The 16,371-nt window shown below is 41.8% G+C and overlaps 1 protein-coding gene across 1 annotated transcript; it reads left to right on the forward strand.

Annotated features, from left to right (window-relative positions):
- LOC8063314 (thaumatin-like protein 1) lies at positions 8,175-10,113 on the forward strand. The gene is made up of 3 exons (XM_002460531.2): positions 8,175-8,385; positions 8,493-9,201; positions 9,423-10,113. The coding sequence occupies exons 1-3, from the start codon at positions 8,334-8,336 to the stop codon at positions 9,631-9,633; spliced, it is 972 nt and encodes a 323-aa protein (XP_002460576.1). The 5' UTR covers positions 8,175-8,333; the 3' UTR covers positions 9,634-10,113.

Here is a 16,371-nt window from a genome sequence, read left to right on the forward strand (position 1 = left end):
TTCATTTTTGTGCACTCATCTGCTTTGGATCTCAATCTGATTCCATAATCCAGCCTTTATCTTTTCCTCCTTCTGCAGGTCAGGTCCTCTGTTGTCCACAGTAGCAGATGGTCCTGCGGCAGGAACTGGACGTGAATCAGTGCATGTAGCGTGACCACCATGTGGAGCTACGTTCTTTACAGTACCAATATCTGGCCTGTATCCTGATTTGGTTGTTTCCTGTTTTTCTTTGGACCCGTCACTGCCAATGCACTATTCGGATCGGCGGTGGGGTGGTCCATCTCCCTGGACATGGTTGTGTTCTTGAATGGTTTTCCTTTCATTTGCTTCGAGGCTTGCAGTTTGACAGATTTATCTTGTGTGCAGAGGAGGCCAATTGTCAAAACTGCGCCTCCTCTGAATATTGTATCTAGGGAACTGTCGTATGCAAAGCACCAGGAGATGTGAAGTGGATTTTTTTCATCTTTTTTTTTTAGGGGAAGATAGGGATTTTATTACTCAATTGAAATGATTACATTCAGAAATACAGGAGGAGAGCCAAGCCATACATGACGGCCAGCTCCAAGTGAACATGCATATTTAGCTAGACGATCAGCCTCCCTATTACATTCCCTACCTTCATGTGGAAAACACACATAATCAAAGGATTTTGCCCTTCCCTGGATATCCTTGAGGACCATCACATAAGTATAAAGAGACATTTCATTAATGTTCCTCACAATGTTTAGGCAATCTGAAGCCACTATGATCCTTCGAAAACCACAATGTTTAGGAAAGAGCTAGTGCCTCCAAGCAAGCCATTCCTTCCAGAGTCTCAGGTTCAGTTATATTTGGTATAATCATAGCACTAGTTGCAATGAACTCTACTCGATTTTATAGCAAACCACTCCAACAGCTCCTTTGGATCCAACCTGTTTTACAGAGTTTTTCGATCACTTACTTCGCTCGTCCTTTTTTGATCGGTTTTTTTAATGCAATTTTTTAATGCAAATGGATTCAATCTAATAATTTCTTTTAGATTAAATCTTAGGTCTCGTTTGACCTGTGAAAGATCTCCTTTGTTGAAATGTTCCCAAAATTCCTAAAATAAAAGGAAAAATACTTTCCACTGTCCTAAACTAAGGACGGGAAGGAAGAGGGCGAGCATATCCTCTAAATTGATCATGCTCGAGTTTTTTTTGTTTAGACTGAATTTGGTTCCCTCCCTTAAACTCCATTCCCCTTATCATCTCTACCGTGCTACTCGGAGCTAAGGACCTTTGGAAGACAAGGGCGCCGTCAAAGGTTAAGTTCTTTGGATGGCTTGCGCTCCACAAGCGCCTCTGGACGACAGATAGAAGGAAGAGACACGGCCTCCAGGACTACGACGCCTGCGGGCAAGCAACGGAGACGGAGGGGCATCTGGTCCTTGGATGCGTCCTTGCCAGACATGCTTGGTTCATGCTACTGTCTCCTTTGGGCTTGGCTGCATTGGCGCCGGATGGTGAGGACGGTCTTGGCCCTTGGTGGTTACGCCAACGTAAACGACTAGACCCGACAGCACAATCATTCTTCGACTCAATGTTCCTGCTTGTAGCCTGGATTCTTTGGAAGGAGAGGAACTCAGTGACCTTCAGACGTTTGATGGTCAGTGACGCCATTGGTATCTGGCTATCTGCAAGGCAGTGGCTGCGGTTGCGGACGAGTGGGCCTTGGCAGAATTTGATTCGGGCTCTGAAAGACTCTCTCATGAATTGCCTTCCTTCTTGCCTGCCATATTGCCCAACAAGTAACAAGGACTCGTATCGCATCAGCTTGAGGAATATTGCAGCACATAAAGGTAACTCAATGTTTTGGGTTAGAGATGCGCAAATGAGCAATTAAGTTTGTTATATCCTCATCCAGCAGAGCCCAAACACATTTGGACACTGTGCAGAAAGGAAGAAGTCCACTTTAGGTCCCTCAACTTTTGCGAAAGTCTGTTTTTCATCCTTGAACTTCAAAACCGGGTAAAATACATCCCTCAACTTTTGAAACCGTGCATATTACGTCCCTAGCATGGTTACAAGCGGTTTTGAAGGCTGTTTTGTCTTTTTCATTTTTATTTATTTCGTCTAAATATTTGTAAAATTATAGTAAATCACATAAAATTCATAAAATAGTAAATATGATTTTGTTGGACTACACATAAGTAGATCTACACAATGAACATATAATATGGTATGCTTTAATAGAAAGTTTTTGTTGTAACTTTAGATCTGTGTTTTTCTATAATTAATTAGAATAGTTCATAGCTACAGTTTATATGGTCCAATTATGATGAATTTTTTATGTTAGGCTAATTATTATATGTTTAAATTGTGGTAAAAATTTAATACTCATTAGATCATGTATAACTTAGTTATAGATTTATTAAGTGAAAGGTCCAAATGGCTAGAGGGGGGTGAATAGCCTATTTAAAATTTCTACAAACTTCAACTAGACAAGTTGATTAGTAAAACAAAGGGCGACACTATTCTAGCACTACCACAACTAAGCTATGCAAGCCACCTACACAAGTCTAGCAAGAAGGCTAAACACAAGTTACAACAAGAAAGCACAACTACAAACTTGCTACACTCCTAAACAAGAAGACTAAACTAAACAAGCTAAACAACTAGCAAGATAAACAAGTAAGAAAAGGAGTGGAGAGTGATTGTTATACCAACGTTGTAGAGTAGAGATATATCCAACCAATCACTCACAATCACAAGAAACACCTCGGCAAAAGATGACACAAGATTTTTTACCGAGGTTCACTTGCTTCTCGACAAGCTACTCCTCGTTGTGGCGATACACCCACTTGATGGATCACGAGCTAATTGGCAATCCAAAGCCAAACCCTCAGCGGGTGCCGCACATCCACTCACAAGATGGGGATCCTCCAAGCCACGAGCAATCCACTAGAGTAACCAATTTGCGATCTCCCGCGGGGAAGGCTCAAGAACCCCTCACAAATCACTTGGTGAGGCTCGAAATAATCTCCAATCACGAGCTCAACACCACCGCTGCTCCAAGCCGTCTAGGACGTCGGGAAACACCCAAGAGTAACAAGAAATCCGCAGCAAACTCAAGAATCAAGTGCCACTAAATGCAACTCTCAAAGCAATGCACTTGAATCTCACTCAATCTCACTAGGATTAGCAATCAAGCAAGGAGATGAGTAGAAGGAGTGTTCTCTAGCTCAATGTATGCCTCAAGTAATCAAATGTGCAAGAGTGAACCTCCCAAAGCCGGCCACACTCAATTTATAAGCCCCTCAAAGAAACTAGCCGTTGGCTGTTTTCATTGGGCTGAAAACGGGGGCACCGGACGCTACTAAGTGAGCACCGGACGCTCGACCCCCTGCGTCCGGTGCACTGGAGTTGGCCACGTGTCCGTCCTGAAATTCGCGTGTCAGTTTCTAACGGCTACCTGCAACACACCGGACGCTCTGCAAGTCCACACCGGACGCGTCCGGTGCACACCGGACTTATGCGCAGAGAGTTTGTCAAACTCGCGACCTCACCGGATGCTGGGCACCGGACGGTCCGGTGCTCACCGGACTCGTGCGCAGAGAGGGTTGCAAAAACCCCTCACACCAGACGCTAACCACCGGACGCTACCAGAATGCGTCTGGTGCTCAACCCTAGCAGAGTCAAGCTCTGACAGCACACCGGACGCTCGGGCCAGCGTCCGGTGCCTCCGCACTGAGCGTCCGGTGAGTGTTTCCCACTGAGAAACACTTCCGCTACTTCTCCAAATTTCCCACCGGCGCAATAGAAAATATACACTTAATTTTCTCAAAAGCGCCGAATCCCGCCTCGCAAGCTCGGCGGGAGGGAGAGAGGAACCCACACCCCTCTCAACCCTAGGAACTCCACCTCCTTTGAAAAAGCGCTAACACCAACAAGTGTCCACCACCAAAGTGCACGTGTGTTAGCTTTTCACAAACACTTTCCCAAAGGAGTTAAGTTAGCACTTTACTAGATCCGAATGCATATGCTCAAGATATGGACCTAGTAGCACTTGATTCGAGAGATGACCGTGATTTCCCCTCTTGATAGTCGGCTATCTATCCTAAACCCGGTCAATCACTTCTCTACTCATCTTAGACCGGCAAAAGTGAAACCCTATGTTTATACCTTTGCCTTGTTCACTTTCTTCCTTGTCCGTCATCATGATCTCCACATCATGCTTCATCTCTTTGTAATCATGTGGCCACCTTTCCATGCCACCATGTACCTTCATCACATGTGTTGCTATGCCTAACTCAAATCACTTAAACACAAGGCATTAGCAATTTGGTGTCATTAATTACCAAAACCAAACTTGGGCTTTCATTAAGATTTAACGAGCATAAACCTAAATAAATCTATAACTAAGTAATACATGATCCAATGAGTATGAAATTTTTACTACAATTGAATCATAGAATAATTAGCCCACCATATAAATTTCATCACAATTGGACCATAGAAACTATAGCTATAATTAGTATAATTAATTATAGAAAAGCATAGATCTAAAGCTGCATCAAAAAAATTTATACTAAAATATATTATATTATATATTTAATGTGTAGATCTACTCATATGAAGTTCAACAAAATTGAGTTTTCTATTTTATGATTTTTATGTGATTTACTGTGATTTTTTCAAAAAAATCAGCCAAATAAATAAAAAGAAAAAGACAAAACCGCTTTCAAAACCAGGCCAAGGATGTAATGTGCACGGTTTTAAAAGTTGAGGGATGTATTTTGTCTGGTTTTAGAGTTCAGGAATGAAAATTAGACTTTTGTGAAAATTAAGGGACCTAAAGTGGACTTTTTCCGTGCAGAAAAGCAAAGAATACTTGGGCCGCAGGGCCGGTGTGAATTGTGATAAAGCTGCAATGCGGGCTTCCTTTTACGTGGACCGCTCAATGGGCCTTGGCGTGCCAACCATCTGACGACTCACGAGGAAGGAAAAAGCCAGCATGCTGGTAAATATGGGAACGTCCAAGGCCTTGTTTAGTTCCAAAAGATTTTGCAAAATATAAATAGTACTACTTTCGTTTGTATTTGACAAATATTATCCAATCATGTACTAATTAGACTCAAAAGATTCGTCTCGTCAATTCCGACCAAACTGTACAATTAGTTTTTATTTTTGTCTATATTTAATACTTCATGCATGCGTCTAAAGATTTGATGTGACGGAGAATCTGAAAAATTTTGCAAAATTTTTTGGGAACCAAACAAGGCCCAACTTGGTTTTCGATTGTCGATGACTATGGCCTAACTAACAGCTGATAATAACTATGAGCCTAAGCCCTATTTGGATCTTCAGCTGTAAACTCTGAAAAATTTAGAGCACTTTAGCTTAGTTTTAAGCTCTAACGTGAAGTGAGCTAAAGTTTAGAGCTAAGTTTAGACCACTTTAGCTCTAAAGTTTAGAGGGTGATTCAAACAGGCCCTTAGTTGACCTAACTAGTAAAGTATTCCGTTCCAAATTATAAATTATTTTAACTTTTTTGGTACATCTATTACATCTGTATAAAAAAATGGATGTACAAAAAAAAGGTCAAAACACTTATAATTTGGGATAGATGGAATAGTTTTTAGGCGGATAATGATTGGGCGTCCTTTGGAATGGAGGAGAAACATGTTGTAGAGTTGGCTAAATTTAGCAAACATGTCTTACAAAATGGATGTACCAAAAAAAAGACAAAACACTTATAATTTGGGAAGATGGAATAGTTTTTAGGCGGATAACGATTGGGCCTCCTTTGGAATGGAGGAGAAACATGTTGTAGACTTGGCTCAATTTAGCAAACATGTCTTGCAATATTCCAAAATTAATTATTTTTTAAGTAATGTTATACACATAAGATAATTTATGAACATGAACATTTAAACTTTACTCATACTTTGCATTTCATAAACAGAATATGACATAGCCATGGCCAGATACGTAAAACACACTAGATAAACATCTGAGAGTTTGGATTTATCAAAAATTGCTCTCATATTAAGTTCTAGTCGGCCCCAGGACAATAGGTAGCGCCCCTTACTAAGGCCCGGTTTAGATCTAAAAAGATTTTGGATTTTGGCATTGTATTATTTTCGTTTGTATTTGACAATTATTGTCCAATCATAGACTAAGTATGCTCAAAAGATTCATCTCATAAATTACAGGAAAATTGTGCAATTAGTTATTTTTTATCTATATTTAATGTTCTATATATGTGTCATAAGATTCGATGTGATGGGAAGTTTTGATTATTTTTTTTTTGAATTTTGAGGTGAAATAAACAAGGCCTAAGCCCAAAATAAAAATTTTATTGGCGGAACTAGCTCAACATACATTGAGAGTTAATTAGAGTGTAAAATATGAAATATTTTAGTAGCAGCGTGTGTAGAGATTGCGTAAAAACACAACCATATGACAAAGAGTATTAAAGTAAATAAACAGCCAATAGTTTGTTTAGATATAAGCAAGTATACTACATGGATGCTCGATCTGTACTCCAATACTTGCAGGAGCCAAATTATCTTGTTCGAGGACTCTATACCCATACAAGTCAAAGGACCCCAACACCCATACAAGCCAAAAATATTAATCTGAAACATGCTTAGTAGGAGTATAAACGTCGCAAACCCATCAATAAAAATATTATATTTATGTATATGTATTTAATGAAATAGTTTATGGTATATATGAATTGAAATATCGAAAATTCAATCAATAAAGAACTAGTTTTTCTGTAATATGTAAGACTCCAAAACCCAAACGAGCCAAATTATCTTGTTCAAGGACTACGACTCCCATGATAGATAGATATATATATATGAATTGACATATTGAGAATTCACAAATTTAATAAAGAGTGAGTTTTCTTTAACACACATACGTTGGCTGATTTATTGTGAAAGAAAAACATTGCTGAATGGTTGATAGATTTGGCTAATAAGCCCAAACATACCAAAAAGACTCTAACACCCATACATACCAAAATGGACTCCGACATTCATACGAGCCAAATTATATTATTCGAGGAGTCAAAGACTCTGACACCCATACATACCAAACATACTCAGTCGGTAGCCCCATCATTGCGTTTGAACCCATCTACTCCAATTAAAGATATGATATATATGAATTGACATATCAAAAATCCAATTAATATTCCCATTGCATTCGAGTATTTGCTAGTGTTAGAAAAGAAATAGAGAAAGAGTAGAAATATAAGTATTTTTTATTAGTTGTAGATACTAATTTTTCCATATTTTTTCATACTTATGTGTCCTAGTAAATTTGTTTGTTATAATCAGCATATTCTTAAGCCAAGTCGGAGGTTAGAACGTTTGAATCTTTTGCCCGAATGCTTTAAAGAAGAAAAAAATAGATCGTGCCTCGGCATTACTATAGCATATAAACTGGGCAAAACTAAGGATTTAACGGGTTGCATAAACGGGTGTAGGGCTGTAGGCAGAAAGAAATAACATTGAAATTTTCCATTGAAATCTTGTTTGGAATTTATATATAGTCACATCAATTCACATACATGAGGTAAATTGGAGTGAAACTAAACTAAATTTTATCTTAATCATAGATTTGAGGTGGATCTGACAACACTAAAATAATACCAAAATGAGAGTGTATTTTCGCCCCATGTCGCATGAACAGTCGTGAAACTGTGAGCCTGTGATCGCAGAGATGGGATAAAAAAACTGAAGAAATGTAGATGCCGATGCGCGCACAGTTGGCATTTGGCAGCGAATTCCAGGCTCACAGTGAGATTCTCCACCGCGAATCCCGCTTGACGGCCGCCCTGGCCGGCGGCTTCCGGCTGGGGTTGTGGGCTGTGTGGTGACGAATGTCTCGAGCAAGACTGCAGCTCCACGCATAGGCCATGCGCATCTCCTCTAGATCCACAATGCCGCTGTTCCCTTCCCTCCCCCATGCCTTCGCTTCAAGCTTCTGTAAAGACGAGTAGATCGGTGAGATGGTAGCGTAAAGTGACTATGCATGGTAAAAACATTAAGCGAGCTTCACACTCGAACGTTGTGCCAGCTGCATCAAGGGTACTGTAGGCCAGTGGCAGAGGCGCCACGAGACAGCACTGTCCGATCGATGCAGCGTGCAGCACTGCAGCAGCAGCCACTCCTATTGATGACTACTGTACTACTCCTACAGGACAATCTGTTGACCGAACACTACACGCATCACCGTCCATCACGAGCTTCCATGTCGCCCTGCTCCTGCTCTTATAAGTCGGCGGCACATGATTTGCATCGGCCCCGCCTACAAACTCCAAACTAATCAAGAACGAAGCACTCAAAGCTTTCTCCAATGGCGATTCATCTGGTGCTTCCCATTTCTATCCTTCTGAGCTCATTCTCCGGTACGCCGCCGACGCCCTTGATGGCCAGTCGCTGTAGCTTTTTGCATGCGTGGCTGCCGATGACACTGGTGGGTGTGGTGTTTGCTTGCTGCGTTGTGCTTGTGCAGGGGCCGTGGTGTCCGCGACGACGTTCACGCTGACCAACTCCTGCGGCTACACGGTGTGGCCGGGGCTGCTGTCGAGCGCGGGCTCGCCGCCGCTGCCCACGACGGGCTTCGCGCTGGCGCCGGGGGAGTCGCGCGCCGTGGACGCGCCCGCGTCGTGGTCGGGCCGCATATGGGGCCGCACGCTGTGCGCCGCGGACCAGGCAGGCTCCGGCCGGTTCGCCTGCGCCACGGGCGAGTGCGGGTCCGGGACCGTGGAGTGCGCGGGCGGCGGGGCCGCGCCGCCCACCACGCTGGCGGAGTTCACGCTGGACGGCGCCGGCGGGAACGACTTCTACGACGTGAGCCTGGTGGACGGGTCCAACCTGCCGATGGTCGTGGTGCCGCAGGGCGGCGGCGCCGGGGGCAACTGCGGCGCCACGGGGTGCCTGGTGGACCTGAACGGGCCGTGCCCCGCCGACCTCAAGGTGGTGGGCTCCGACGGCGCCGGCATCGCCTGCAAGAGCGCGTGCGGGGCGTACGGGCGGCCCCAGGACTGCTGCAGCGGCGACTACGGCACCCCCGCCACGTGCGAGCCGTCCGCCAGCTCGCTGTTCTTCAAGAACGCGTGCCCGCGCGCCTACAGCTACGCCTACGACGACGCCACCTCCACCTTTACCTGCACCTCCGGCACCGCCAGTTACCTCATCACGTTCTGCCCAAGCATCTCCAGGTAAACCACAAGCCAGCAACCAGTATGATCTAACGTGCATGCAGTTTGTTTTGAATGGAACAAATGATGGATCAAAGAACATGCATGCACATGATCTAACGTTTATCATTGGTTGAAATGTCAAATGTGTGTGGTTGACACAATGACAAGTGGTGTCACGTCACACCCAAGTTAACGTTGCCTTTGTCTCTAACTGAACTCTTTGTCTGCATTGCAACCAGCCTCAAGTCGTCCGTGAGCAGCAACAGCGGCGGCAGCACGAACCCGGCCGGCCTGCCTCTTGTCAACGACACGGTCTCCTTCGCCGGCCGGGGAGACAGGTCCTCGTCGTCGTACCCGTACGCCTACGCGTCGGCGCCGTGCCCCCTCGTGCTCGCGGCAGCCGTGTTCACGTGGCTCTGCGTCGCCTCGCACCACCGGCTGCGGTTGTAGAGCGAGCAAGGCCCCGCGCCATAGGCCATCGTCCCTACGCCGCCCCGCGTGCACCGCCCACGCCCAGCGCCCACCAGGCACAGGCGCACGGCACCCCTCGTGCAGCCGCGCGGGGCGCCCATCCCGGACCGGCCCGGACGCTTTGACCTCGGGCCGTATTGCTAATTGTATGTACAGATTATTATTAGTTAATTTCGGATCCAGGAGCAGGATTCGTCAAACAAATTACTACTGTTTGGCAAATCATGCTCGATTCATTAGTTGGGATTTGGGATAGGAGTGGTCGAATGGAGTGAGTCTGTGACTGTGAGTGCATCTTCAGATTTGGATTGAGGTCGAATTGAGAATGCAGCAACTCGATTGCATTTGCACCGATTGATTCTTTTCGAGATGGGAGAATAGAACAGAACCAGGTGGTTGAGGCCCTAGGGGAATGTGTAGACACGACGGGTTGGTGAATTTTTTCTCGCGGTTTCTCAACTCCGATCCCTGAGGTCATGCAGATCTATCGGATGGTTTTTTTTTCTTTTCAGCTTCCCATCTTTTAAAAAAATGGTTATCGCCATGAGTTGTACGTTGGAGCCTTGTTTAGTTCATCCTGAAAACCAAAAAGTTTTCAAGATTTCCCGTCACATCGAATCTTGTGTCACATGCATGAAATATTAAATATAGACGAAAATAAAAACTAATTACACAGTTTAGCTGTAAATCACGAGACGAATCTTTTGATCCTAATTAGTTTATGATTAAATAATATTTGTCATAAACAAACGAAAGTGCTATAGTACCGAAAACTTTTTATTTTTCGGAACTAAACAAGGCCCGGATACTCCTGGCAAATGAAGGTTTAAATGGATCTTGGTTGCTGCTTGTTTTGGTTGGCATTGGTAGCAGATGATAATGCACTGCGCGCTGTGCCACTGCATGCATGCATTCATGGCAGATTCTGGTATCCTGCACTGAGTGTCTGACCATAGACTCTTTTTCATGGTCGATCGGAGATAAAAGATTTTTGGGTCTGGAAGGAATTTTTTTGAAACTAATGAAAAATTAAATTATATAGCTCGTCAGAAAACTACAAGACAAATCTATTAAGCATAATTAATCTATCATTAGTACATGTGGGTTACTGTAGCACTTAAGTCTAGTTATAGAGTAACTAGGTTTAATAAATTCGTCTCGCGATTTTCAACTAAAAATGTGTAATTAGTTTATTTTTTTTATTTATATTTAATTTTCCATGCATGTGTCCAAAGATTCGATGAGATGGATGAAAAAATTTTAGATGAGGAACTAAACAGTGCCTAAAACTTGTTTTGCACTTTTTTTTTCCAACCGCCCCTAACTTGTTTGGAGCTATACAATCTATGTCCCTAGAATGTTATTTTTACTATTTAAGTCTCTAGACTTTTTCTGGTTCAACTACTCGAGGTCTAAACATTTCAGACCAGTGTTGATTTGCCTACTTAGCATTTTAGCAGAGATCGCCCTTCAAGGTATATCAACTTCCTTTTGTGCTACTCCCTTTTCATATGACCATGCTATTGCTACCATTCCCCTTGCCACATAGGCAAATATATATGGTGGTTAATAATATTTCCAGTTCTAGTGACGCGATTAATAAGTTTAGAATTCTGGGTTTTAGTATCGATGATAATATATAGACCTAGGTCTTGTTTAGTTCCAATTTTTTTTGAAAAATGCATATTGTAGTACTTTCATTTGTATTTGATAAATATTTTCTAATCATAAACTAACTTGGCTTAAAAGATTTGTCTCGCAAATTGCAGATAAATTGTGCAATTAGTTATTTTTTTTATCTATATTTAATGCTCCATGCATTGCCGCAAGATTCGATATGATAGGAAATCTAAAAATTTTTTCATTTTTTTCCCAAACGAGTTTGAGAAGATGGTGCACTTTGCTCAATGAAAATTGTCAATGATTAGACGTGAAGAGACAAACTAGATAAGGCAATGCAGTTAGGTTTAGAAGCGAGTGGCCCATCTGCTATTGGGCCTTGTTTCTGTCTCTCTGCGTTTCATCGTCACTTCATTAGGCATCGATTCATTCCACTGGTACATGTAAAGATCCCAACAATCCTATTATAACTAAATAATGTCGCAGTATTTACCGTCTATAGAAAATAAATCTTCCATGTTAATCATCACAAGTCATTCTAGGAAACAATAAATAAATAATTAAGATAAAGCACCCGGCACTATATTCATCATTGACAACAGTAACCAGCCAAACTAAGGTTTCAACTAAATAAACACGCCAAATACACATGGAGGTGTGATACAAAAGGTAAGATGAATGGGGATGGGAAACATATAGAATAATAAGTACTCTCTCCATTCTAAATTATAAGACATTCAAAAATCTTGGCGAGTCAAAGCATTTCAAGTTTGACCAAAATTATAGAGAGAATTACAAAGACTTATGACATTAAATAGATATATTATGAAAATATAATTAATGAAGAAGCTAATGATACTTAGTTGATATAACAATTGTCATTATTTTATTATATACATTTTGGTCAAACTTGAGATGTTTGGCTTTCTAAGATTCTTGAAATGTCTTATAATTTAAGACGGAGGGAATAAGTAAAGTCTATTAGAGCCATAGAGAAGACTACATGTTTACATATGGTATATATGAGTAGTGGAGTGTTGTAGTAGAATATTACCAAATAAATGTTAGTTTTGGGCTCATAACATTTAATGTCTCTTTAGGACACCACTATTTCACGAACCTTCAGCGGAAACGAAAGCAGCGGTCAATTTCCGCAGCTATTTTCTTTCCTTTTTTAGAAAGTGCATATGTTACTTTTTATTTTTGGACAGAACAGGAATCGTTTCTCTTTCTCTTTTAAGGCATTTGATTCTCTTTTCACTTTCTTTTGCTAGATCACCTGTCCTTTAATAATTTTTTTATTTTTTTAAGAAGCATGTGCTCATAACTTATAAAACGGAATTAAAAAGCATAACTTTCACGATAAATTTAACATTACTAAGGCCTTGTTTAGATGCGAAAAGATTTTAGATTTTACTACTGTAGCACTTTCGTTTGTTTGTGGTAAATATTGTCCAATTATGGACTAACTAGGATCAAAAGATTCGTTTCGTGATTTACAGGTAAACTGTGCAATTAGTTTTTATTTTTGTCTATATTTAATGCTTCATGCATGTGCTGAAAGATTCGATGTGATGGGAAATCTTGAAAACCTTTTGGTTTTCGGGGTGAACTAAACAAGGCCTAACTTAGCAGTGCTTCTAGACAATATAAGTTCGAGGAATAACTCAACATTGCTAACTTAGTCGTTCTCAAAAAAGTTATACTATATAACTTATGTACATAAGTTTACTCCCACTATTTCAAATTATAAGGCATATTGACTTTTCTAAATTGAATTTACTATGTATCTAGAGTTCCAGACACAACTATATATGTATACACATAACAAAATCAATATATGTAGAAATATCAAAACATTTTATAATTTGTAATAGAGGGAGACATAATTTACACAATACAACTTATGTACAAAAGTTACACAACTAATACGCTAGTGTATATAGAAAGTTACATAGTTATTATACATAAACAGAAGTTATACAATACAACTTAACATAATAGGTTAGCAGCATAACTTAGCAGAATAAGTTAGCAATATAACTTATATGTTATAAGTTAATATACATAAATTGCTACTAGAAAAATAAAAATCTTCGAAACATACAGAAGTGGGGTCTAGTTTTGTTCGCCTCGTCACGTTGAACACACCGGTGTAGACGGAATTAAAAATAGATACATCATTTAAAAGTTATAGTAATTTGAAATAAATATTTTACTTTTTTTATGATGACGTCAAAAGCAGAGGGAAAGAGAAGTGGGAGGAGGGGGAAGGAGGGTGGGAGATCGGCATGTATTAGCTATCGGATCGTTCGCTGCTGGATTCAAAACTACTGAACGACCGTGAGAATGGAATTGTGGATTATCCCGTGTGCTGTGTGCAAGTATGGACTGATGGGATTCTTTTAAAAAAAAGTATGGACTGATGCACCAATACCCGAAATGCACCAACAACTCCTTGGCGAGATAAAAAGAGCCAGGCACTGAGCAAAAGAGTAGCTAGCCAGGGTGGGTCCCTGTGGTGGATCAGCAGCATCTTACAGGTAAAACTAGATTATCTAGCTGTTACCAGCGTCTATCCACGGCAGGATCGGAATAGCAAGAAAAATGGAGACACCGGATAACCAAAAACTAACATGTTGACACCCCTGTGGTTCCCACCATCACCATCACCTAGAAACTGGCTGCGACCAACGAGCAACGAGCTGGCCGCCAGGCTGGCCAGAGATCACCGGACGAAATTGAAAAGAGAATGCACTGAAGCGCAGATGTGCAATGCCGACATGGCAAACGTAATCTCTTTATATCCAGGGAAAAAAGTGCCTTCCAAATCTTTCTGCTTTTCGTTTATTATTTGGTCCATGCATATATGCACACTCTTCTTTTTTTTTTTGCGAGGATGCACATGCACACTTTGATTTGTTTAATTATCAGCACACAACTTGACTTCGTTTATCTCTTTGCTTGACACTATGACGCGTCGATCGTCGTCGTCTCGGTATATTGTCATCATCTCACCGGAAGCTGCATTCTACTCCCACATGACACACAAAAGCATGTAATAATTTATCTAGAAATTGAATGACCAATCGCGTTTTCTGCTTTTTTTTCAATTTATTTTATACTAAAACTACTGGTGCTCGAAGAAGCGTATGCCTTGCCGTTGCCGTTGCCGCAGTCATGTGGAGATGGCATGGACTCCACATCAGCAGCGCCGGGCATTGACGATTGACCTGAGAGTTGAGACACGTTAAAGCTTAAAGGCCCCGGTGGTGAAACAGTGGTAGGGCGCAAGAACCTGTGCTGGCGATAAGATAGCAGTGATCCTCTTTTCAGCGCCCTCGATCTTTTCGACATGATCTGATCCGTTGATACTTTCCCCCCTGCAATGCGCCCAAGAACACAGGAGGAGGAGCATATATGTCTAGCTACACACATGCAGCGCATCGTTAGCAGCAGCATGGGCAACTGTTTGCAGGTCAAACGAATCTGTCCCATGCATTTCTCCTCCTCGACAAGCAAAGGATTTCGCAGTGACAGGTTCTGAGGGGACATAAAACGAGCTATATTCAGAGAAGATAGAAGATTAGGGTGTGCAAGCAAAGTTGGGACCTGTTTCTTGCCAATTTGCCATGGTGGACGCCGCCTGACTGGACTTTGGCAATGCCAATGCAGTTCGAGAACAGTGGAGACTGACACACGAGTTGTCTAGCTCCTTTCCCTCGTTTCCTCTTTCCCTTTTCTCGTTCTTCCTTTTGTGTGACAGAAGAGAGACGAAACCGGAAAAAAGGTCCACGGAGATGATAGTATTAGTGCCTAATCTCTTATCCGATATGTATGTAGATCATCTTGGGCGCTTTACACGGCAGCAAATTGTGTGTGTGCCGAGGTTGGTGTGCCCTTGTGCTTCCTTAGCTTTTGCTTCCACCTGAAGACAAAGGAAATGCTGTAGACCAGAGGCCCAGGGGAAATGCTGTAGACCGGGCAAGTCAATTCTTAGTTGTGTCATCGTGGGTGCTTCCTGGACACGGAAATGTTCATACGAAACCGAGAAAACGAACAATGTTGAGCTTAGCAATATTCTTGGCCATGCCTGAATGGTATTCTTGTGCTACGCTTTGACACATTTCGGCAGGCAGGCAGGCAGGCAGTTGGTTCACCACTACTAGGGATTTATGCCAATGATCTTTGAAGAGAAAAGGGATTTTGGCCAGCATCCAATAGCTTGAAATTTCCGTAAAGCCTAGATTCCAGCTTGGCTTATATGGAGTAAATGCGCTAGAGTGACATCTGAATTATTAGAACTATCATGAGTATAAGAGGAGACCCTATTTGAAATACAGGCATTTACATGAAGCAGTCGAAAAAGGAAGGTGGTGATTTCTGCCATTCCAAACTGGGCCTCAGGATTGTACATTACTTTTTTTTTTTGACGGTAAACAGGAGGGTCGTACCTCTACTGGTATTTATTGAAATAAAGTAGCAACGCAAACATTACAATAAAAAGGGAGAAGGGGAAAGCAGGGATAGAGGATTAAATTTAGTCCTGAAATAAACGTAAAAGGATCATCTCCACTAAGCAGATTAAATAAGAGTGTTTAACCATCGATCAATTCTTTGGAAGTAACTTCTTTTTGCACGGTGCAGAAGCAGTGCAAATTTAGTCCTGAAAATTCTCTTTGCCTCTTGCAGAGATGGTGGTCGATTGTTGAAAATGAGACCATTTCTTACTTGCCAAATTGACCAGCTCATCAGGATGATAATCTCCATGAATAAAGGGACTTGCAATTGGCTTCTAAAACTTTCTAGATAATGATACAGGTCCCCTTGTTGATTAATCTGCAAGCCAATTCAGTTCTAGCAGGCAGTGGCAAAAGGACATTCTATCAGAAGGTGGAAGAGAGATTCTTCAGTTGATTGGCTGCAAAGAACACAGGTATAGTCTTGAAGTTCCATATCTTCTCAGAATTTCTCTGGTACTCAGTCTATCCTTCAGAATCAGCCAAGCAAAAACCTTGTGTTTATTCTGGCAAGAACATTTCCATATCCATCTATGGCTTGGATGTATTTCTCTGTGACCTTTTAGATGTTTGTATG

Source organism: Sorghum bicolor, chromosome 2, assembly GCF_000003195.3.
Source record: "Sorghum bicolor cultivar BTx623 chromosome 2, Sorghum_bicolor_NCBIv3, whole genome shotgun sequence".
Classification (NCBI taxonomy): domain Eukaryota; kingdom Viridiplantae; phylum Streptophyta; class Magnoliopsida; order Poales; family Poaceae; genus Sorghum; species Sorghum bicolor.